Source organism: Macaca nemestrina, chromosome 5, assembly GCF_043159975.1.
Source record: "Macaca nemestrina isolate mMacNem1 chromosome 5, mMacNem.hap1, whole genome shotgun sequence".
Classification (NCBI taxonomy): domain Eukaryota; kingdom Metazoa; phylum Chordata; class Mammalia; order Primates; family Cercopithecidae; genus Macaca; species Macaca nemestrina.
Window position 1 is genome coordinate 89399295 of NC_092129.1, and position 25585 is coordinate 89424879.

Below are 25585 nucleotides of genomic sequence, written 5' to 3' on the forward strand. Positions count from 1 at the left end.
GGTCAGAAATGGAACAGGTAAAAACTCCCATGCTGATCAGTTGTGGGATGGCATCTATAAATAGCCACTGCACTCCAGCCTGGTCAACACAGTGAGACCCTGTCTCCAAAAAAACAATAAAAGAAAAAGAAATTGTCCAGGATGTAAGTGCTGGGAACATGGCATACAGTGAGGGCCATGGAAATGGAAAGGAGAGGAACAGTGTTGCGGCTATGCCCAGCTAAATCCCCTTCTCCCTCATGACAATGAAGGGTGACTTGTCTGGGGATCTGCTAAAAGGGCAATAGTACAGGGAGGTAGACAAAGCATAATCTGTTTGGTAAAGCTACATTTCAAATGCCAGCAACATCAAATGCAATTACTAAGACCAAAGGACCAGAGGCAGAATTATAGTTAAGGCTTCAGAGCCAATGATGTGGAGCCCACTAGATAAAAAGTCAAAGTTAAACAAGAACTTAACAAGTACAGAGGATTTTTGGTATTGGTCAATAGTGATACCATTTTGTATTAGTTTCCTGTCATAACAAATTATCTCAAATACAGAGTCTTGAAACAAGACAAATACAAATGTATTATATTAAAGTTCTGTAGTTAGAAATCCAGCATGGGTCTCACTGGGCTAATATCAGGATGTCAGCCAGGCTCATTTTCTTTGGGATGGCTCTAGTGACCCTGTTTCTGTGCTCTCTGCCAGCTTCTAGAGGTCATCCACACTTTTTGCTTGTGGGTTACCCCTCTTTCTTCAAAGCCAGAATCATTAGGCTAAATCCTTCTCATGCTGCCATTTATCTGTTCTCCCTTTTCTGCCTCTCTCTTCCACTTTTAAGGACCCTTCTCATTACATTGAATCCACTGGATAATCCAGGATAACCTCTCTACTTTAAAGCCAGCTGATTTACAACATTAATTCCATCTGCAGCCTTAATTCTCCTTTGTCAGGTAATATAATCTATCCATAGACTTTAAGAATTAGGACATGGACATCTGCCTACTACACCCTTCCCACATGACGGAGGCGACAGTGCCAGCCTGGCTTGCAGGAGGAGAGCCCTAGTTATTGAGGTGCACATACATTAAGGGAAAGCCTCGCAATATTCTGATCCAGGCCACTCTCAGAATCATTACTTTCTTTCAAAATTTTTCTCCGACTATGAACAGTTAACTCTCATGTTCTTAAGATAATTTCTTATTCATGAAAGTAAAGCTCACCTAGTCTCCCTACCAACCCATCTAGACTGCAGGGTGCTGGAGCCTGCTTGCACAACTTGCAAAAAGTTATTGGTAAAATTTCAGGAATTTGTCAATGTCACATTGACATCAGTCAAGGCAGGACTCTTTACACCATGAAAATGAGCAAACACTAAAATTAGGGCTTTTCCCCTGAGAGCCAGGTATTAAATATGTGCCAGCAAACCACTTGGTATGTGTGAGTTTAAAGTGAGTGCTGCCAACAATCAAGCTGGGACCTACATTACGTTTCAAAGACAGTGACTGGTTATTGCAGTTAGTCTGAGTCTCCCAGACAAATGCCAATACCAGATAGACCATAATTTGTCTAATTAGCCTCTGCTCTTCAGTAGGATATGCAGAATTTGGTTTATTAGTTGTTGGGGTGTTGCCAAGGTTAATTGGAGTTATGATATACCTAAACTGGACAGTAGTCTCAAAAGGCTATACCTCATTAGTAGTTCTTTCTAATCTAAGCAAGATTATAGATAGCCACAAATTCCATGCTTGATAAGAGTTCAGGCACTTCAGAGCTGGTTCAGAAAGTGGTGATTTAGCAGAAACAGACAGCAATCAAACGTTGAAATAATTTTGCATCTATATTCATTCAGACAACAAAAAATTGTGAGCTTCTCCTAGGAATACAAATACCACAGTAAAACTGATAGTTACGGTTCCTTCTCCCACAGGGCTTATAGGCTACCTTGGTAAGAAGGGTGTACGTGCAGGTAGTAGGGAGAGGAGCAGACAGACAAACAAGCAGCAATTACAATGCAGAGGAACTGGATCATGGAAGTAGTTAGGAGGGTCTCCTCACTGAGATTTCCCAGGTCAGGCAAGGAGTCCTGGATAAAGTGACATATAAACAGAGTCCAATAAGTAATAATAATAATAATAGCTAATACTTATTGAGTACCTTGTATGTTTCAGTTTAAGTCCTAAGCATATTTTCTTTCATTTGGTTTTTCTAACACCCATGGAGCAAATATTATTAGTATTATTCCTATTTTACATAAGAGGAAACTGAAGCATAGCTAAGTTAACTTACCCCAAGTCTCACAGCCAGGGGAAGAGCTGAGAGAGTAGGAGTTTGCCATTTTAAGGGATAATGGAGAAAAGAGGATTCCAGTAAAGGGAGCAACACAGGAAAAATCACAATGGGTCCTAGAAAAAGAGGAAACTTATTGACTAAAGATGCAAGGGGAGAGTGATGAAATATGGAAGCTACAGAGAAAGCACGAACTGAGAAGCAGGGTTTATTTGTTTGGTCATTAATCAGGGTGATGAACAAGTTGGCTTACTTTAAAGCACCACTGCAGCCTCCTTATGGGAGCAGAGGGAGGAAAGCCAGTGAGGAGGATAAAATCCAGGAAGGAGATGAGAGTCAGGAATGGGAAGGGGGTAAGAGTTCAGGATGCTGCCAGGTTTCTGCCTTGGACACCTAGGGAGGAGGTGATGGCCACCACTGAGCTAAGGGACACAGGAGAAAGAGCAGATTTGTGGGGGGAAGATGATGAGTTCAGGTTCAGAACATTACATCTGAAAGGCCTGTAGGACGCGTGGGAGGACATGTCTATAAAGCAGATGGCTGGAGTGATAGATTTGGGAATCATCAAAATAAGATGAAAATTGAAGCCAGCAACAGGAAGAGATTACTCAGAGGAATGGTGCAGAGTGAGGAAAGCCAAGAGCCTAGGACAAAGCGTGGAGGAAATATACGCTAGGAAGGCGTGTATTTAAGGGGCAAATGGAGGAGTGGCAGTCACAAAAAAAAAAATGAAGGACCGACCAGAGAGATATATGGGAAAAGAACATTTCAAAAAGAAGGGCATGGCCAATATTATCATATACTGCTGAGTAGTAAGTAAGAAAAATACCAAAAAAAAATTTTTATTGGATTTAGCAGTTTGAGCTTTGTGTTGTGCTTTGCAGCACTTTCTTTAAAGTGGTAGAAATCAAAAGCTATTTTCCCCAGGGTGAGGAGTAAATAGGAGGCAGGGAAGTGGAAATAAGAATTAATTATTTCAAGAAGTTTGACTTTGACAGGAGAAGAGATTCAGGGTAGAAGGTAGAGGAGACAGCACTGAGGGAGGTTTTACCACACTTAAGTGCTGGTGGGCAAAAACTGTGGAATAAAAGGTCAAAGAATAGACAACTGATTGAGAAGCTTATTGTTTGTAAAGAGCTAAAACCAGTGAGAACCATGGGGGGAAGTTGAAAATGCTTGAGTTGGTTCTAGGTCCCTCAGGAAGTGGAATGCGTCAGGCTGCAGGACTGAGTGTAGTGCAGGATGCAGTAACCTGTATGCGCACAGAATTCTTTTTCTACACAAGAGACGTCAAGATTTTCTCTCAGGAAAGTGGAAGATACAAAGAGAATTTGTAGTTAGCAACTCAGAAGAGGGCCCACTCCAGAACTGTGCCATCCTGGCAGCCGGATCTTGAACTCCCAGCCTCCAGAACTGTAAGTTTATTCTCTCACTGTTGTTTAAACCCCCCAGTTTGTGGTACTTTGTTACGGCAACACTAGAAAACTAATTCAGAATATCAAAGCACTAGTTGCACAGTTTTAAAAAGATACTTAAAATATAGATATGTATTATGTTATTTACACAATTAACTATATTCATTTTACAATACATCTTCACATAGAATTTACCATATATACTGAATATAACTATAACTTTGGTAAATAATGGTATTTAAAATAAAATTGGCAATTAATTATCCTGGAAAATACTCCCTTGAGAGTCAAAGCTTGTGCTTCTTCTAGTTTTATGGTTCTCTGATTTTATCAACAAACTGCATGCCAAATCTAATTGCCTCATGGTAATCCAGATTTAAATCATATTCTTATTAATACTGAGGATTTACCTAAAAGGCTTAAGGGATTATGTGTGGAAATGCAACAGAAATTGAGGAGTAACTCAGTAACTTCCATTAAGATACAACTGATTGGCCGGGCGCGGTGGCTCAAGCCTGTAATACCAGCACTTTGGGAGGCCGAGATGGGCGGATCACGAGGTCAGGATATCGAGACCATCCTGGCTAACCCGGTGAAACCCCGTCTCTACTAAAAAATACAAAAAACTAGCCCGGCGAGGTGGCGGGCGCCTGTAGTCCCAGCTACTGGCGAGTCTGAGGCAGGAGAATGGCGTAAACCCGGGAGGCGGAGCTTGCAGTGAGCCGAGATCCGGCCACTGCACTCCAGCCTGGGCGACAGAGCGAGACTCCGTCTCAAAAAAAAAAAAAAAAAAAAAGATACAACTGATTTTAAAAATCAACAAAAATTTTAAACTTGTATTTTATTCTCAGCAACAGGCATGTACAGTTTGCAAATTAAGTACAATTAAGCATATACAGTTTGCCAATCATCATATGAAGTGCTGTAGATATGTGGAGGCAAGTGATAAGGATACTGCTCCACAGGTTCTTACACTGTAGTTGGGAAGACTGAAAATGTAAAAATAATAAACACAAATTAGAGTGCTCATACACAATGCTGCAGATACTATTTTCTCTCATAAACAAGGGAGCAAGCCCTTCTTTCCTCCATCACATAAACACATCTTTCCCTTTGTGTGTCCTCTCTGACACAGCCACACAGAGAGGTAAATTTTGCCTATTTTTTTTTTCTTTTTTTGCTTTATCTTCTGTTGGAATGTTTCTCATTCTTTTTCCCTGGGGACGGGGTTATTAAAAACAGGGAGGTCATATGTGGGACTTCCCTGTGCCACTCCCTGGTTCCAAATAAAGGAGATTCCACAATAGGGTGTGTTGCAGATAGTGGAGCAGTCAATGGTAAATGTGGGAGCCAGCTACATCACCCACTCCCAAAGTGAAAGGCATTGTTATGGGTCTAGAGAAAGTGACATCTCACAATAGAGCTGCAGTCCAGTAACCTGGCTCAACTCCAAAGCTAGCTGTGCAAACCTTGTCTCTGAACACATGACAGTCTTCCTCCTGCCACTTCTCCTTTCCCACCTGTCACATGTGTGGAAAAGTGCAAAGTACAAAGTTCTTTAAATCTTCTATTTCAAAACTACCATCTGTCTTCTTAAGATTTTTTACAATACCAGCAGGACATCACTGCTGACATTCTATTTCTAATTTTTAATGTGTTCAAATCACAATCCCTGCACACAAAAAGGCACACACTTTCTAACTCTTCTGAATGTGCTGATGTTCTGGCAATAACTATATTCTCCTTTTCTGGTTAGCTCTCAAATGCTGGACAGGAAATAATTACTACAGAAAGAAAGAGCAACGTATGGGAAATCAGTATACCTGAGTTCTAGTCCTGAACCTGCCTGTAGCCATCTCTAGCATCTTAGGCAAAGTTACCCCTATGTCTGCTGAGTCTGTTTCTGCTCAGCTCATCCATTATGGAGCTAAGAGATGGGACTGCCTTTGACTGCCTTTGCTAAGGAGTAACCCACAACAGTGTGAGCAGAGTAGCAGTAGATTTGCTCTTTCTAAAACTGTGGGATAAGCAGGGTTGCAAAGCATAGTCCAGAACCAAAATCAAGACCAATCACACAAGATTGTTGAGTCTAAAAACTGGGTCCCAAGACAGAAAGAAGGTCCAAAAATAAGCCTTCGTGACACATATGCAAAATTCCAGAACAGAGCAGTTAATTTTAGGAGTTGACAGAAGTGTTTTTCTCTTCTATCTTCTATCTTTTTTCTGTCTATCTTTACCATCCTCACTTCCATGAGGTTCTGATAGGGATGCCGAATTCTCTATCCCTACCAAAGGATGGGTACTTGACCCAATGCAGGTCAATTGGTATCCCTCTTGTCTGATAATTTAAATCTGGAGCAGAAAAAAATCCAGCAGCAGAAGTCAGCTGGTCTTCAGTGCTTGAATGGTAGCATCTTAGCCCTTTTGCTACTTAGATCCCTGGAGCTGCCCTTGTAAAAGGTCAGGACTTCCTTATTAAGGTCTCTGTACCCTTGAAATGGACCTTCTTTTTTGCTGCAGTGTTCATTCAGTTTCTCCTGGTTTCAACAAAAGAACAAAGCATATCCCCAAACGCTAGAATTCAAATAGGCACAAGTATGAAGCTTTGGTCTTCTTGTGCAGCAGAATGCATCCCGGGAGAGCTGGCTGGGAGCAAGCAGGAGGCATGTTAGAGTCAGCACCAGAAACTGGTGAAGGGGAGGGGGCAGCACAGTGGTGAGAGGATAGGGCAGCAAAGGGAGCAGGGTGTGGACAGTGGACAGTTGTTCATTGAAAAATGAGCTGATTATCCTAGATGATGTCTAAGTTCTAATTAGCATCCTATAATTCAAAGTGATCAACTCCATGGCCCAAATTATTATTACCATGTTTTAAGTGAGATAGAGGAAGAAACTTTGGTCTTTTTCTCTTTTGGTCTTGCTTTTTGGTAAGAATCTAGTGGATGGGAATATCCAGAAATGTAGGATGATGTATGACTCCAAGCGTTCTGATTCACTACTATAAATGCAGAGGGGTGTGCATGTGGCAGAACCCTGTTAATAACATTCATGTGACATTTTTTATGTGCCTCACAAATGAATCCTGCCAAATCATTAGGCGAGCCCAGTTTTATCATTATAAGTATACATTTATTCTTGAACACCTCTGTGTGTGGCAAGGTTTTGATATACTTCTTTTCCAGGAATATTTCTTGATGTTAACATCAGCTTGTACTTTCGTACCCTGGGCTACCATGACATAAGAAACCTTTCACTCATCTTGAAATTTCCTCCTATTTCCCTTGTACACTACTAAGGAGTATATTTTCTGAGTCTCAGATACACAACTCCACCATTGGTAGGTTTTCTGCCCTGTGATCCTTTTGGGGTTTTCTGGTTTAGTTGTTATGGAAGGCACACCAGTGCACATGAGTACAATGTCAAGCACGCTTCTGCCTCAGAGCCTTTGTAGTTTCTTGGCCTAGAACTGTTTCCCCCAGGTGTCCACTATTTATGAGTCCATGTATCTTTGGTCCGTTCTATTGGTCTCTGAGTTAGAAGATGGAGAATTAATTAGTCATTCACATACAAAGAACAGATATTAGTTGTACATCTTGAGCGCTAAGCAAATCTTTGATTTCAGGGGTGGAGGTAGGGGCTGGCAAGGGAGCAGGGATGGGAAGCTGTTATACACATGAATCATATTTCACTTATCATCTGACTCAACCAGCCAGTTAAAACAAAAATGACCTTTTAGCAGGAATTGATGCAGAAATGAGCTGGGTGAGTTAAGTTTTGGCATCCTAAGATCACAGAGTCACTCTTCTGATGAGCAGCAAACAATGTGGCCTTTTAGGGGTGAGAAACTGGTGAAAGGGAAGCCCACAGGCAGTGTGCTGAGTAGGGTGAAATACAGTTTCAAGAGCTTCCTGTACATAAAGTGTTTAGCATTCACATTATGGCTTTATTGCTCAAATTCACTGAAAACAAATAAAAAAATTTCTGAGTGTGAACCCATCCAAAAATCTGTACCTTTTTCTCATTCACAGCGCTTTGAACAAGGCTAATGTTATTTTGTGGGTTACGTTTTAAAAGAGCAGTCCTTGTCTTTGGTAAGATGTCCTTAGAATAATAATATTTATCACTAAAAGAAGGATATTTTAAAAATAATGACTAGGGAGGTAGAAAATGGGAAAGTATATAGAAGAAATTAGATTTGCCATAAATTGGTAATTATAGATATTGGATGAAGAGTACATGGAGATTTGTTGTACTAAACTCTACCCATTTAAATGTGTTTGAAATTTTCATAATCAAAAGTTATTTTTTAAAAAGACTACCATTAGATTTCTGACAAAGCTACACTGCTAAATAACAAGATTCTCTCCGACTTACATAAATACTTACAATTTCTTACAGTAAATGTATTAAAACTGCTTATCAAAATGCAGCTAGCTAGGTACATGAATTATCTTTTTGATAAAAATGGGAACTTCACATACTCTTTTACTAGATCACACTGCTGAGAGTTGTAGACAGACCTCATATTTTTAGCCTTCTCTGAAGACTTCTCTGGAAGCCTTCTCTGGACATATAAGAGCTACTGTACCCATGGTTGTGGGTTGGGAACCTCTAAGTGAACAAGATTGCATCCGTACATCCTGAGCTTCTACGGAATCAAAAGCTCTAAAAATGATTAATTACACCAAGAGTGGAACGAGAATATTAAAATAAATGACTATACTTATTTAGCCTCTGAATCTCAAGTTTCACTATTTAGGTTACTGTTGCTGTCTATCTGTCCAACTCAAGTGGAAGTCATATCTAAGCAGTGCCACTACAAAGACCTCTTATCAAATAGATATCCCTAAGAAAATTGGACCAAAAAATTTAAACTCCCACATGGATGAGAATAACAGTATCTTACCTAGTGTCTCTTTTTCTTCCAAATCATCCTTTATGTAGCTGTCAATCATCTTTCTAAGAGAGACCTATGGCTCTCTAATTTCCACTCAAGGGACCTTCACTCATAGAAAATAAAAACCAGACTCTGTCCCATCATTTTAAGACCTTTACTTCCACCTGACCTGCAATGACTTCTATAATAGCTACATCCCATTCTCCCGGTCTCTTTACCCATCCCTCTTCATTCCACCACCCTCTTAATCCCCAACCTTATTCTCACACTACTTGCTGTATTCATTTTCTATTGCTTCACAATGAATCACTACAAACTTAGAGGCTTGAAACAATATCTACTTATTATTCTATGGTTCTGTAGGTTAGAAGTTCAAAGCAGGCTTAACTGGGTTCCCTGTTTAGGGCCACTGGGGGTCATAGACTTCTGTCTACCACACCTGCCTCCCTGCCTTACCTAACAGTGTCACATCCAACAGAAATGAAACCCAGCAGAGGGTTGTGTGCACTGATGCTTAGGGGTGACGGTGTACAATTCCTAAAGACAACGGAGACAGAAGCCAACAAAAGGTGGGACTACCGGAATAAAAAGGCAGAGCTGTGCCCACAAGGTCATGGACTGACAATAAGAAACTAACTCAAAAAGCCTATGAACAAGGACACCTCATATACTTCCCAGAGTATCCTTCAGCATTTTACAAACAGCCTCAGGCAGCTAAATGGTTTTCTTAAACATATGTAGTCGGGTATAATACTACAGAGTATTGCAATAATATATTAATGAAATAAGGAATCTGAAGATACTAACTACTAAGTCATAAAGTGTCAATCAAACCTAAGCTATAATTATTAAAATATTTCCTATTATATTAGTATTTTGTTACATAAAAGAATAATAGCTAATAGTTTTTGAATGTTTACTGTATGACAAGCTTTATGATTTCAAATGGATCATATCTCACAACAACCCTATGAAATAAGTAGTTTTGTTATATTTCCATTTTACAGATAAAGAAACTGAATATCAGAAAATTTAAAGAGCTTACCACAAAATTATGCAGTCAGGAAGTGATAGAACCCAGATTCAGATGCAGGTTTGTCTGATGCCAAGCCTGTTAGTAATCATTATGTTACACCATGGCTGCTAAGAAAAGAATCAGAGACAGTTACAAAGGGAGAAAGGAACAGACAGATGGAGAGAACAAACACAGACCCTACTCTGGAATTATTGAGTTGGGTTTACCAGTTAAGGTAAAATGCCCTGGTGACAACTTGCTTTTCACATCTTTTCTGGGGTCCTTCTGGAATTCCCTGTTTTGTATTCTTTGTTTTCATAATCTGTCATAATCTTTGAAATGAAAATGGTTGCTTGAGTATTTGCTTGTTCTTTTCAGCTTTCCACTTTTTTTTTTCTCCCTATGCCAAATTATCAAGAGTACCTTCTGTAGCTGGGGCCAAGATGGACAACTGTTGTATTCATTAAATTGCTATGGATGGAAAAAAAAAAGATCTCATTGGAATCAAACCAAAACCGCTATGATGAGGTGTTCCTTACTTCCATATAAAGCAAGTCCATGGGGACATGGAGGGACAGATACACTATGAAAGGAAACTGATGCAGCAGGGAAAGCTGGAGCGAAGAAAGAAGACAGGGAATCATTATAAATGGGAATGGAGAGCAACAGGAAAAGGCAAACAGATAAATGATGTTGGAAATTCAGTTGTTTATGGGGAAGGAATTATATCCTTACATCACAGAGTGATTTTAAATGTTGTCCTGTACATAATTACACCTGTCTTGTCACTACTGTATTTACTGACTTATTTGCCTATTTCGGTATCAATACCATACCATAAAGTTTTGTATCACATTCTGATATAGGGTAAGTCCTAACTAACTGCTGTCTTTCTAAAATCTATTGGCTATTTTTTCATATTTTCTTTTCTGGATGAACTTTATCAGTGATCGAGCTTCATTAAAAACGCGATTACAATTTTAATTGAAATTGAAGTGTATCAAATTAATTGATTTTTTTTTGAACAATTGACATTTTTACACTATTCAGACTTTGCGTCAAGGAACCTGCTATGTCTAGCCATATGTGTTTCTTTATGTTCTTTCATAATTTTTGTGGTTTACTAAGTTTGAGTTTTACACATAGTTCTAAGTTTATTTCGAGATGCATAATAATTTTTGTGGTCATCATCCATGAAACTTTCTGACCATTATATTTTCTTTCTTTTTTTTGTTTTTTTTTGGGGGGACAAAGTCTTGCTGTTTCCCAGGCTAGAGTACAGTGGCCTGATATCAGCTCACTGTAACCTCCGCCTCCTGGGTTCAAGCTATTCTCATGCCTCAGCCTCCCGAGCAGCTGGGATTACCAATGTGCACCATCATGCTTGGATAATTTTTGTATTTGTAGTAGAGATGGGGTTTTACCACGTTGGCCAGGCTGGTCTCGAACTCCTGACCTCAGGTAATCTGCCTGCCTCAGGCTCCCAAAAGTGCTAGGATTACAGGGTGAGCCATTGCCCTGGGCCTTGGCCATTATGTTTTCTAACTGATGGGTAGGATGGCTAGCTATTCAGCTACCTATTAAATTTATTTATTAGGTCTAATAGTCTTTGCCTGATTCTCTCTAATTTTCTAGGCAGACAGAAGTACTGATTTTGCAAAGGAACAAATAACATAACATTTATAATTCTTATTTTCTTTTCTTGTTCTTTGTTAGCCCATCAATACAATACTTGCCATAATTTTCTGAATTGCACCCTTTATAAAGTAAAGGCAGTTTTCTTCTATTCCATGCTAGCTAAATGTATTATTAGTAATGGGTGTTGAATTTAACCAAATCTGTACTGGGAATCCACTGAAATGATTACATAGGATTGACTGAACTGCCTTAATTTCTGGAGCTCAGGGGTACTCTTCCAGACTTACTAGGCCATTGGCAAAATTAAGTTTCTTATGGTGGTAGGATTGAGATATCTGTTTCGTGTGGGCTGTCACATGGGGCCTCCTCTTACCTCCCAAAAGCCCTGAAGTTCTTGCCATGTGGCTTCCTTGCAGGTTCTCTCAAAGACCCTCTAATAACATGGCAGCTTGCTTCTTCAAAGCCAACAGGAGAATCCCTCACCCTTATCTCCTAAGGTGAAGCCTTATACAATGTAAAGTAATCATGAGAGTGACCATAATCTATTCTATTCTGTATCTATGCCTTATTCTATTCGTTTTTATTCTATTGTGTTATATTTGTATTTGCTAGAAGCATGTCACACAAGGGAATGAGACTAAGTATTATAATTGTATATAAGTTTATATATATTTTCTTTCAATTTTAAAAAATTTCTTTATGATCACATTCTTTCCAAAAAAATTCTTCATGTATTTTATTTGTTCTTTTATTTTCACTTGAACTTGTCAGATTTTATATTCTCAAAGAACCAATTTTTGTTGGTGTTGTTGTTTGTTTTCTATGTAGTTGATTTCTGCTTTACCTTCAGTCCTTTAAAGACATTGTTTTATTTATCTAAATGGAAAGAACAAAGCTGGAGGCAACATGCTACCTGACTTCAAACTATACTACAGGGCTACAGTAACCAAAACAGCATGGTACTGGTCCAAGAACAGAGACATAGGCCAATGGGACAGAATAGAGAATCCAGAAATAAGACCATACACCTACGATCATTTGATCTCTGACAAACCTGACAAAAACAAGCAATGGGGAAAAGGATTCCCTATTTAATAAATATTGCTGGGAGAACTGGCTAGAATATGCAGAAAATTAAAATTAAAACTGGACCCCTTCCTTACACCATATACAAAAATCAACTCAAGATGGATTAAAGACTGAAGTGTAAAACCCAAAACTATGAAAACCCTAGAAGAAAACCTAGGCAACACCATTCAGGACATAGGCATGGTAAAGATTTCATGACAAAGACACCAAAAGCAATTGCAACAAAAACAAAAATTGACAAATTGGATCTAATTAAACTAAAGAGCTCTCACACAAAAGAAACTATCAACAGAGTAAACAGACAACCTACAGAATGGGAGAAAATTTTTGTAAACCATGCATCTGACAAAGGTCCAATATCCAACATCTATAAATAAATTTACAAGAAATAAACAAACAATCCCCTTAAAAAGTAGCCAAAGGACATGCCCAGACACTTCTCAAAATAAAACATACATGCAGCCAACAAACATATGAAAAAAAGCTCAATATCACTGATCCTTAGAGAAATGCAAATCAAAACCACAATGAGATACCATCCCACACCAGTCAGAATGGCTATTCTTAAAATGTCAGAAAAACAGTAGATGCTGGCAAGGTTGGGGAGAAAAAGGAACACTTTTACACTGTTGGTGGGAGTGTAAATTAGTTCAACCATTGTGGAAGATAGTGTGGCGATTCCCCAGAAACCTAGAGGCAGAAATACCATTCAAGCCTGAAATCCCATTACTGGGTATATACTCAAAGGAATATAAATTGTTCTACTATTAATAAAAAGACATATGCATGTGTATGTTCATTGCATCACTATTCACAATAGCAAAGACATGGAATCAACCTAACTGTCCATTAATGATAGACTGGATAAAGAAAATGTGGAACACATACACCACGGAATACTATGCAGCCATAAAAAGGAACAAGATCATGTCCTTTGCAGGGACATGGATGGAGCTGGAGGCCATTATCCTTAGCAAACTAACACAGGAACAGAAAACCAAATACCACATGTGCTCACTTATAAGTGGGAGCTAAATGATGAGAACTCATATACACATGGAGGGGGAACAACAAACACTGGAGCCTGTTGGAGGTCGGAGGGTGGGAGGAGGGAGAGAATCAGGCAGAAGAGCTAATGGATACTGGGCTTAATACCTGGGTGATGGGATGATCTGTGCAGCAAACCATCATCTAAAGTTGATGACTGTAGTGAACAAAACAGCCTTCCAAAAATCTCTGTCTCTTAATCCCTGAACCTGCGAATGCTACCTTACGTAGCAAAATGCACTTTACAAATGTGACTAAATCAAGGATCTTGAGATGGAGAGATTATCCTGGATTATTCACGCAGGTCTAATGTAATCATAAGGGTGTTACAATGGAAAAAGGGAGGTAGGAAAGTCACAGAGAAGGAGATGTGACAATGAAGTGATGCAACTGCTGGCTGCCAAGAAATGAGGGAAGTCTCTAGAAGAACCTCTTCCCCATGAGAAAGAAAAAAAAAAAGGAGGGGGTAAGGAAAGAGATTCTCCTCCAGAGCATCCAGGAGGAATATATCTCTGCTGACACCTTGATTTTATCCTTTAAAAACTTATTTTGGACTTCTGACCTCCAGAACTGTAAGATAATTAATTGTTTTAAGCCATTTGCAGTAATTTGCTAGCAGCAATGGGAAATGAATACAATGACAAAAGTCATGAGTGCAGTAACCACAAAGCAGGCATCTGGGCATAATTGCTGGTTGATCATTCTAATCTCTAACCTGAGACCCAGTGTTCCTCAATATGAATACCGGATCTGCACAAAGCCTAGTTTGTTTTGGTTTTGAGTTTGGGGCACTATCCCCTGCTCCCAGTATTCTAGGTTTTACAGACCCACAACACGGCATCACTATGAAACTGGCCAAGCTTGGGAACCTTGTAAATTACCTCGTTTGGACTCTATAGATTCTCTGGTTCCTAATCTGGAATCCAGGCCCTGGAGAGGTTCTCTTTGCCTGAACACCAGAACCTCTGCCAGAATAAGTCATTCCTCCATAAATCTGTGGTGCTCCTCACTAGTGTTTGAGATTTGATTGATGAAACCTCTGAGGGCTGTCCTGGGCCCTTTGAGCCCACTGTCCTCTGGGTTTAGCTACTGAAATCCTTTGGAGAACACAGAATGCTGTTGAATTGTGTTCAAAAGAAGGAGTGCCCAATGGTAAAAGTCTAGGCAGAGAGAAAGACATGAGGGCAGAGGGATACAAAGTGGGGACTATTTCTGTGGCCAATGCCAGACACAGGCAGGTGGCATTTTATGCCCCAGAGCTAATGATTCCCACCCATATTCCAACCTTAAGAAATCCAACAATGCCACCATGTGTGCTGAGCACACTAACCAGCAAATAAAAATCAAATTTAGCATACTTACTTTTTAAAAATTAAATTATTGAAGAACATGAGTCTTACTGTAATCTCAAATTGTTTTTTTATCACTTTCATTCACATATTCACCAGAGCTTCAGAATATGTGTCCTTTTCCAAACTGCTCCCTTCTGCTCTGAAAAATGAAAAACAATGCAAATATTGAACATCAGATTCTGAGCTGGGTATTGTACTAGACATTGGTATGAGACATTTGTACTGGACATTGTACTAGACTGGGCATTGTACTAGACATTGTACTAGATTTTTTTTTTTTTTTTTTTTTTTTGAGACGGAGTCTCGCTTTGTCGCCCAGGCTGGAGTGCAGTGGCCGGATCTCAGCTCACTGCAAGCTCCGCCTCCCGGGTTTACGCCATTCTCCTGCCTCAGCCTCCCAAGTAGCTGGGACTACAGGCGCCCACCACCTCGCCCGGCTAGTTTTTTGTATTTTTAGTAGAGACGGGGTTTCACCATATTAGCCAGGATGGTCTCGATCTCCTGACCTCGTGATCCGCCCGTCTCGGCCTCCCAAAGTGCTGGGATTACAGGCTTGAGCCACCGCGCCCGGCCTAGATATTTTTATTCTGTGTAAAACCCCTTAGGTGATTACTATTATCCCAATTTTAAGATGAGCAAAGTGTGTTCAACCACATTAAGTTATTTGCATAAGGACTCACTTCTGGAAGCAGGGCTGGTATTCAGGCAGAGAGAGCTTGCCCAGAGTCTGGACGCCAGCTCAGGGATCCTACTTGTCTTTCAGTTCATTTGACCTTTATTTGATATTTTGTTTAGTACCTACTGTTTACTAGCTCTGTTAAATGTGTTGGATACAGCAGTGAACAAAACAGACAAAAGTTCTGTCCTCAGAATTTACATTCTAGTGTGTTGTCAAGACCCTGGGTTTATTTTATTAGTATCTTAAGATATTCAGCCATACACAGGCATCATAATACTCCACTCAGATGGAAGCTTCATTCTAAGCAGCATCCTAGTTATACTTTCCTTGGGGATCTGACTTCAATCCTTAACATAAGCCCAACAGGAGTTCTTAAGTTTAGAGTTCCTGTAACTTATATGTTTTGACAAGAAGAGCTGGAATTATGCATTTATGGTTCAGGTTTTATTTCCATGATTCCCAAAGGGTGACAGCCAATTGTGAGTTTCTGATGGACTGCATGTGCCTTCTGTTTTGCAATTTGAGGGTCTGAGCAGCACTGGGCCAGGATCAGGCAAAGCAGCTGACACATGCTGGAAGCTCTTTCAATGTTGAATCCAAGCTCTATTGGAATGTGTGAATTCAAAGAATTATTTCATATTGTAATCCCTACTGCCCCGATAGTAACTTCTAACATTACTTTTTCATGCTGCCCGAAGTTCGGTGGAATTTCTATGAAAATGAGATTTTCACTTTTAAAATATTTTAACAGGCAGTGAGTCGAATTTCTACCATGATTAAAGCACGTAGATATAATGAAGCAGATTAAAATTTCTTAGCACCCATAGAAATAGAAATACCGTGGCTAAAAAGCCCTGAATCACAAGCCCTTAAAAATATCAAAGATAGAAATCTTGGAGCAGCCTGCCACCTTCAGGATAACTTCCCAGTTAACGCTATCAGAGATCACTGATTTCAGCTTCTACAAATTTCAAATACCAATCCATGTAAAAATGTTGAGTATAATTAAATAAAGGGCATTTAAATTAGAGTGGCTGAAGCCATCTTCCTTGCAGTGCTTTTGCTCTGATTAAGCATTATATTTAATGATTACATTTCCCTTTCTTCATTTTGGTTCTCTGATTCTTGTTTTATTATTATTATTTTTTCTATTCGATTATCTTTACATCAATATTTTCTTACTTTAAACTGGTTAAAAACAACCACTCTACTTCATTTTGCTAAGCAGAGATCAGGACACTAAAAATAGATTTTGCAACCACAGTAAGAGAAATACTGTAACTTCGGAAATCCTACTACTTCCTTCCTGGTGGGTTTATTATAGATTAATAACAATATTTCTAAAGGGTCTTAAATAAAAGCAGCACTACAGTAACCTATTCAGGAAATGCAGAGAGACAGAGAGAAGGTGAATGTAACACTCGTTTTTTGTTGTTTTTTTTTTTCTGATCTCTTATTGGCTGTTCCTTTCATTAAATTACACAGAGGCTTAAAAAGAATGAAGACAAGAGAGAAGAGAAATAGGAGAGGGAATGACTCAGCATGTAGTAGAATGGAGAAGCAAATTAGTAGCAAAAATAATATAAGGGAAAGTATAACTAAAATCGATACCATTAGGTCAAATGAGAACGGGATGTAACAAATAATGGAAAAAGAGAACACAGTGGCTTGAAAATGCATCAGGTGGGGGCACAGGAAAATAAGAGGCATTTAAATTAGAGCGGCTGAGAACAAATATTCATCGACAATGAACATCCTTTCATTATTTTCCTTTTTAAAAAGCAGGAAAGGGCAACTTGAGAGCCCAGTTTGACCCTGGTGCAATAAGTTCCATTTTTATCGGCTAGCTCTTTGGTGGCATTGCCCTGTGAAACAACTTCAAGGTCAATTTCCTTACGACTTTGGTTTTCAACTCTTCACTGACACTTTGGAATCACGTGTGAAGTCTCATCCAATGCTGGGCCTCACTCCACAAGAATTAAATCAGAAAGTCTGGGGTAGGGCCCGGCACAGAACTTTGCAGAGCTTCCTGGGTGACTCCCTCGGAGTTCCAGGGTTGACAGCAACCGTGTGTCTGGGGACTTAAGTCCTGCCGCCTCCCACCGGAAGCAGCCCCGGTGGGAGCGGTCGCTCGCCCCGAAGGGAGGGGCTCCCTTTTAAATTCCCTGGGCAGAGAAGCGATGTGTGGCCTCCCGACCGCTAGTGGGCGACGGGCACGCATTTAAGCGCCCGCGGCCGTGCTTCCCCTCACATGTGCGCATCCTCTGGTCGTCCCGGAGGTTTCCTGAGCCGGTGTTCCCACGTGCGGCCTGAACCTGCGGACATAATGCTATGAGGAGATGGGGGCCCTAGTGATTCGCGGTATCAGAAATTTCAACGTAGAGAACCGAGCGGAAAGGGAAATCAGCAAGATAAAGCCCTCTCTCGCTCCCAGGCACCCCTCTACCAGCAACCTCCTGCAAGAGCAGATTAGTCGTGAGTGGTGCGAGGGCGTTTCGGGGCGCGGGGGCGCGGACTCCCGGGGCTGCCCACAGGTTGTGCCTGATGTGGGCCCGGAGGCCGGGGGACCGGCTTCAGTCTGCTCGGCCGCAGCCGCTCGTGTTGGCTGAGCGCTGGAAGGGGGAGCCGCTAGGCCGGTGACATTGAGACTGTCCTCCGCGCCCGCGGTGAGGTCGGCCGCCCCGCCTACTTCCGAGTCCCAGAGGTAGCGGCCTGTGCCCCCGCTAACGCGGGCCTCGCCGGCTCCTGTGAGGGACTTGATACCGGGCGTCAAAATCCGAGAGGGTCACAGAGCTTTCTCTAGGGGTCTTCACTGGACGATGGACGCCGAGCCTGACCTGGAATTTTGATGTCCATTTAAAGTATTTTCCAAACAGTCCAAATGATTATGTTTATTTTTTTAAAAAATTAAAGCGGTTAGGCCGGGCGCGGTGGCTCAAGCCTGTAATCCCAGCACCTTGGGAGACCGAGGCGGGCAGATGACCTGAGGTCAGGAGTTTGAGACCAGCCTGGCCAACATGGCAAAACCCCGTGTCTACAAAAAATACAAAAATTAACCGGGCGTGGTGGCGCGCGCCTGTAATCTCAGCTAGTCGGGAGGGTGAGGTGGGAGAATCTCTGGAACCCAGGAAGCGGAGGTTGCAGGGAGCCGAGATCACGCGACTGCACTCCAGCCTGGACGACAGAGCGAGACTCCGTCTCAAAAAAGAAAAGAAAAAAAAGAAAGGGTTTGTGTTAAGCGTTTAGGATATTACAGGAAATTTTCCTTGATTTTAATATTGAGACTTTTTTCCCTTTCCTTAGACTATCCAGAAATTAAGGGAGAGATTGCTCGTAAAGATGACAAGCTGCTGTCATTTCTAAAAGATGTGTATGTTGATTCCAAAGATCCTGTGTCTTCCTTGCAGGTAAATGTGTGTTTAGTTAAGTGAACACACAATTTACTTATTTTGGGGCTTCAGGAAAATGATTAAGTGTGGCAAGTAGTAAAAAGAGTGCTCTGCAAGTGTGTGTTGTGATCGGTCTACACGCCTTGGCAAAGTTTAAGCACAGTGGTCTAAGACAGTAAGACACTTATGCCTTGGTTCATTGGATATTTACCAGAATTCTAAAATAACTTGTTAAAGTATTGATACAGAGCAACTGTGTGAATTATTCATAGTATTTCAGAATTTGTCAGGCATTACTTCTAGTGGTTGTCATTTGAGTGACAAAAGCAGAACTTTAATATTTTTTTCTCATTCTTCTGTGGATTGAGGTATGATCTAATCTCAGAGACTCCAATAGTATAGTTGGGTTTTGTGGGGTGTTCTGTTTGTTTTTTTAAGGATATATTCAGATAGGATATTTAAAATTAGGAGAAAGATCAAAGAATATATTGGGAATGGGAATTTATGTGTAAATCCATATACTGTATTATGTAAGTCCTGGGCACAAGTGCTTTGTATATAGTGATGAACAAAACTAGTCCTTGCTCTCACAGGGCTTATGATGCTGTGAAGGACACAGACATTGAACAGATGAGCAATGATGTGACCGTAATTATGGGAAAAGTATGGGCACTTTTGAGTATATTGGAGGGACCTCTTTGAAATTGGAGGATCACGGATGGTTTCTGAGGAAGTGATAGTTAAATGCTCAGGCCTGAGGGATCAATTGGAGTTAACCAGATGAGTTTTTGGGGGCAGGAAGATTCTAGTTAGGGATAAAAGTTTGATTAAAGGACAAGGAAGTGCCAACAACTTCCAGATTTTTTTTTTTTTCACTCTAAAATATTCTAATACTGTCTCTCTGTCTCTGGATATTTGCACAGATACAATTATTAATATAATTTTCACTACAGAGGAGAAATAAAACGATTTGTAAATCGCTGTGCATAGTAATTGTAGGGTTCAGTTATCACCAAATGCTCACATTAAAAAGGTATAGGGTTAATGTCTGTGTTCTTTATGTTATTTTAAAATAGGTGTTGAGTAATACTCCCCAAGTATTCTTTCTCTCGTGTTACTTAATTATGCATCTGCAAATTCACTCTTGGGAACAAAAAAAAATTAATGCTTTGTATGTAGAAGACTCAGTTATACATATAATGAATGCATAAAGAGATATGTATATAGTGATACTAAAATTTCATGGGGACATTAGGAAAAGTCTAAATAGATTCCTTAGGGAGAGTGATAATGAAAACTGGAATTGCCTTTTGTTTATGTTCTTTGTTCCTTTTTTTCCTTCTGGCAGTTCATAGTTGTGGTGCCTCTATACATCGTTGATACTCTGCCTTTCATATGGCAAATTATTTATTTGTTGTCTCACTTTTTAACATATTTATTCAAAATTCTGTCAAATATTTCAGTCTTTTTGTCTTTTGTGATAAAGGAATACTGGGCCCACTCTACCATCAAATAAACTCTTCTGTGTTTTCTTCTAGTAGTTTTATAACTACATTTTATATTAAAATCTTTATCTGGCATTAAATGTGGTTTTTGATGTGTGGAATAGATGAGTTGAACTCTTTTCAAACAGATGGCTAGTTGTCTAAATGTAATTTGTTGAATAGCCCAGACCTTTCTCCACTTACTTAAAATCTCTAGATACACATCTCTAGATACACATATGGGTCTATTTATGGACTCATCAGTTTTACTTATTTTTCTATTTTTACACTAGAACCATAGTTTTAATTAATAGAGCTTTATAATGTATGTTGATATTTCTTATAGTCTTCTCTCATTGTTTTAAAAAGTTTCTGGTCTCTTTTCACACATTAATATTTTTCCAGATGAAATTGTCAGGTTCTTTAATAAAAGTCTTTGAGGGGTAAAGGGAATGTTGTTACTGGGATGAGAGCTTTTTTCACTTTAAATTTGAACTGTTTATTGCTAATACAGTAGTCTTCCCTTATCAGCAGGTAGGTTCCAAGACCCTCAGTAGATGCCTGAAACTGAGGGTGGTACCGAACCCTATATATACTGCTTTTTCCTATAAATCTATACTGTGATAAAGTTTAATTAACAACTAATAAAATGGAACAGTTGCAACAATTTCAGGATTAGAAGATTCATTCTTATTATCCATGTTAGCACTCTCACCATATGATTTTTTTTTCCTCATTAAGTCAATGACTTTTACTTTCTCACTTGAAGGAAGCACTTTATGGCTTCTCTTTGGCATAACTGAGTTGCCAGCACCACGGCTCTTGTGCTTTGGGGCTATTCTTGGTAAGGTAAGGGTTACTTGCACACAAGCACAGTGATGCCACACAGTCTGATAACCAGAATGGCTACTAAGTGACTAACAGGCAGGTAGCCTGTACAGTGTGGATACACTGTACAAAGGGAGGATTAACATCCTGGACAGAATGCAATGGATAGCATAAGAATTCATTATGCTGCTCAGAGTGGTTTGCAGTTTGAACCTTATGGATTGTTTACTTCTGGGGTTTTTCATTTAATATTTTTGGTCTGTGGTTGACTTCAGATAACTGTAGATAAAGCCTGGGACTACTATATATCAGAAAGTGAGTGGTTTTTATAATGTAACTACCCATATTGCTAGGTTATTATTTCTGTTAGGCTTTCAATTGATTCTCTTTTCTAAATATATTCTCATATCTATGTAGAATTAAAAACTTCTCTTTCTAGTATTTATACTTAATTTTTTTATTGTGTTGTATATATTAACATGCCAGTGAAAATAGGCATTCTCACCTGTTCCTTCCATAGGATGTCTCAAATGTTTCAGCATTAATTATAATAGAATGATACTTGTTTTCTATGAAAAAATACTTATATCACATTTGGGACATTTTCTTCTACTTTTAGTTTCCTAAGTTTTTTTTTGTTTGTTTTTTTCCAGTTGAGAGGTTTTTGAATCTTCTTAGATTTTTTTTGTGTCAAATAATTATTAATTTTAATATTTACTATTAATTAGAAAGGAAATCTAAATACAGACGTGCTTGGAGTAGAAGGAAGATCTTCCTTACCTGGGAATAGGAAAATGAGAGAAGCTTTGAGATTTGGAAAGTGAAGAAATTGAGAAGAGTGTTTCAGGCCTAGTTTGCAATATAAAGATACAAGAGTGTGTGATGCCTTTGAAGAATGGTTAGAGTTCACTGCAGTTATGGGAAAATGTGCAGTGTGGATTTGGGAGAAGTGAGTTGGGCTGGAGAGTGATAGGGGTCAGATCATGAAGGCCCTTATTTTTCTTGCTAAGGAGTTTTGTTTTATTCTGAAGACAATGGGAAGTTATTAAAGAGTTAATGGTCAAAAAGTGATGTTAGATTTGAAAGTAGCCTGGTGGGGGAACAGAGTACATTTTATCTAATTAGAAGAGACCAGATAGGAGGTATTTGCAGTCATTTCTACAAGAGACATTGACTTGGACTAGGGTGATTTAGCAGTATGGGGGAGAAGTGAGTGAGTTCGAGAGAGACATATGATGCATTATCAACAGGATTTGTTCATTGATTGGTGTAATGAGTGAGGGAGAGGGCGGTGCAGGTATAATCTCGTTTTTGGCATGAGAGGTGGGTAGTGTTGGTCATTGAGATTGAGGATATGGGAGTAGAACTGGTGATAGGTTTAGTTTCAGATAATATTGAATTTGAGGAGCATGTCGGTCATTTAAGTGGAGATACCTGTTAAGCATTTGGGTTGGGAAATCAAGAAAAGGTCTTGGTTTATCATCACAGCTTTGGAAGTAATTAACTTGTAGGCAGTAATGGAAGTTAGAGGAGTGTGCGGGATTACTTTGGAGGAATGTGTAGAGTGAAAAGAAGGCCTGGGCACTCTTAAATGTCACACACTGACATTTAAGGGTAAGCGAAAGGAAAAGGGTCCATGAAAAAAACCCCGAAGGACCCACTGAAAAAACTGATGGAAAACTGAGGGGGTGGCATAGAAACCAAGGGGGAAGATAGTTATAGGTACATTGGAGTGGTCAGCAGTATCAGATATAGTGAGATACTGTAGTGAGTCCAAATGAGGTCTAAAATGTGTCCTCTGAATTAAGCAACTAGGCAGTCATTAGAGATAGCAAGCATTATTTCTTTTAAACATTACCTGAAGAGAAGGAAACCGGTCATAAAAGAGGTGTTGGCTTCGGGTTTGGGCGTGTTAAAAAAGGTAGTAACTATAGCATTTATATGTTTGACCAAAAAGCAGCAGTAGGCACGGTGCAGTAAAAAAAAGGAAAAGAAAAGAAAGAATGTTAGGCATAGCTGGGAAACGAGAATGGAATGCAGAGCACACACGCCAGGATTAAGCTGGGATAGGACGGCTAGATGGAAGGATGGGTATGCATAGGTTGTTTTATTTATGTTGGAGTGTATTGGAGGCATTCGTTTATTTTCTCAGGGGAGACAAGATCACTAGCAATATTTGAATTCATTCAAGGTGTTTGGGAGCGCTGAGTATGAAATACAACAAAGATGGGAAACAGAATAGATGTTATCAAGCCAGCTGTTAGGGTGGCATCAGAATCCTGCCCTTTAAAAACAGGTGCAGTTTTTAATCAATTATTTTCATTGTTCTTTTAAAACACATGAAATAATGTGGTGAGTGGATGGTATACATTTGATTATTATTTTCTAGAGCTACCTACATTTCTTAATAACAATAGCGCTATAGTTATGAAAGGGCAGTGTGGCAAAAGTACTATTAAACTATAGCTCATTATAATAAGAAAATGAAGTTTGGAAAATCGTGTATAGAATTTGTGTTAGTCCATTCTTGCACTGCTATTAAGAAATGCATGAGACTGGGTAGTTTATAAAGAAAAGAGGTTTAATTGGCTAACGATTCTGCAGGCCATACAGGAAGGATAGCAGCTTCTGCTTCTGGAGAGGCCTCAGGAAACTTATAATCATGGCGGAAGGGGAAGCAGGCATGGCTTATATTGCCAGAGCAAGAAGAAGTGGGGTGTTGGGGAGGTGCTACAGACTTGTAAACAATCATATATGGTGAGAACTCTATCGTGAGAACAGCACCAAAGGGAGAAATCCACTCCCATGATCTAGTCACTTCCCACCATGCCCTACGTCCAACATTGGGGATTACAATTTGGTGACATGAGATTTGGGTGGGGACACAGATCCAAACCATATCAGTTGTTATTTGAAGAGGAATAGTATAGATTTGAGAAGTATGAAAGTAGATGTCAAATCTTTTCTCTCATCCTAAAACCTTTTTTTTTCTTTGATACTAGGTAAAAGCTGCTGAAACATGTCAAGAGCCAAAGGAATTCAGATTGCCAAAAGGCCATCAGTTTGGTATGATAAATATGAAGAGCATTCCCAAAGGCAAAATTTCCGTTGTAGAAGCATTGACACTTCTCAATAATCATAAACTTTATCCAGAAACCTGGACTGCTGAGAAAATAGTGCAAGAATACCAGTTAGAAAAGAAAGATGTGAATTCTCTTCTTAAGTATTTTGTTACTTTTGAAGTCAAAATCTTCCCTCCTGAAGACAAGAAGGCAATACAATCAAAATGAAGAAAATCACAAAAATTTCCTATGTGTACTCCTCATCCCTCATCCTGTATATTTTCTCTTTTTTTGCATATTAAATTATGTTAATTACCAAATATTTAATGCTCTCATCATGAGGCCATATTCTTAATATTTATTGAGCTCCCTGACTTTTCAAGATTGCCATAGAATGTATTTTGTTTTATTTTAATTTGGTTTAGGCATATTTCATATGTGCATGTCAGCATGACTAATCGGCACATCTGTACCTTTATTATGGTGAAAGAGTTAATTTGTTATTTTAGGCACATATGCCAACTTTTAAATTGGTCATATTACCCCTTGGGAAATGTCCTCAATCCCTCAATTGAGTTTTACTTTCCAAGTTAGGTGTTTAGTTCATTCTTCATATGTGATAGTGAAAGTAAAAGCTTTCCTGACCCTTAAGACTGACATTTTCTTGTTAGGGAAAGAGACTCGATAGCAAGGTAGACTAACAGTATTTCCCAAATAAAGGCACACAGGAGAAAACAAATCAATAGAATCTAATTAAAATTACTACTACAGGGAATAAGAAGTATTGAAGATTTACTTTATTTTGAATTGATTTTAAGTATGGAATAATTGTCTTTACAGCTATAAAAAGTAATTAGGGGTGTTTACACAATGTTGGGAATTTCTGCTTTGACAAATAGGTAAGTCCCATGGCCTTCAGAGAGGCAGGCAGCAGTAGAAACTTTCAAAAAAGTAACATTTCTCTGGATTTAATGTGGAAATAGAGAAAAATTTAAAGAATAATTAAATCAAAAAACCATGGTAAATGAAATTTGGTGATTACATACAGTTTTGGATGTTAATGCTAGTTGAGAGAAGAGAAAAAAATAGAAAGTAGAAGCAGAGAACAGGATCATTGGAAGGGACCTTAGAAATCGCCGCTTCATCCATTTTAGCAAACTTATTAGCATAGCGTGTACCAGTACTAGGATCTTGAGTGAGAGTGTGTGAGTTTAGCTCTGCTTAATATATTACTACTTGTGGGATCTTTGGGAGACTATATTCTCTTTGAGATTGAATTTCTTCTATAAAATGAACATAATGCTACCTTAAATGTAAGGGTTATCATGAAGATAAATAATAAAGGACTACAAAGGACCAAGCAAATGGGAATTATTTTTTGCAGTGGAGAAACAAGTGCCTGGGGGGAATATATGA

The 25585-nt window shown here is 39.3% G+C and overlaps 1 protein-coding gene and 1 long non-coding RNA gene across 5 annotated transcripts; one reads left to right on the forward strand and one right to left on the reverse strand.

The window, feature by feature from the left end:
* Positions 1–1812: 1812 nt before the first annotated feature.
* Positions 1813–18427, reverse strand: LOC105498571 (uncharacterized). Of its 4 annotated transcripts, none has more exons than XR_011623528.1 (4): positions 17304–17515; positions 14738–14866; positions 9632–9729; positions 1813–2072 (listed from the first exon to the last, which is right to left on the reverse strand). It is a non-coding gene; the product is annotated as an uncharacterized lncRNA (long non-coding RNA). The 4 variants fall into 4 exon arrangements; XR_011623530.1 differs by lacking the exons at positions 1813–2072; positions 17304–17515 and adding exons at positions 4553–6336; positions 18244–18427; XR_011623527.1 differs by lacking the exon at positions 1813–2072 and adding an exon at positions 4553–6336.
* LOC105498572 (NADH:ubiquinone oxidoreductase complex assembly factor 4) lies at positions 17626–24491 on the forward strand. Its single transcript, XM_011770715.2, has 3 exons — positions 17626–17881; positions 18710–18813; positions 24110–24491. The coding sequence occupies exons 1-3, from the start codon at positions 17746–17748 to the stop codon at positions 24395–24397; spliced, it is 528 nt and encodes a 175-aa protein (XP_011769017.1). The 5' UTR covers positions 17626–17745; the 3' UTR covers positions 24398–24491.
* Positions 24492–25585: the final 1094 nt, after the last annotated feature.

Bases quoted from the DNA above. Each gene is read 5' to 3' on its own strand.
- LOC105498572 (XM_011770715.2), top strand. From the start codon at position 17,746: ATGGGGGCCCTAGTGATTCGCGGTATCAGAAATTTCAACGTAGAGAAC. The intron at 17,882-18,709 runs GTGAGTGGTGCG...CCCTTTCCTTAG, and splicing joins CCTGCAAGAGCAGATTAGTC to ACTATCCAGAAATTAAGGGA. The intron at 18,814-24,109 runs GTAAATGTGTGT...CTTTGATACTAG, and splicing joins ATCCTGTGTCTTCCTTGCAG to GTAAAAGCTGCTGAAACATG.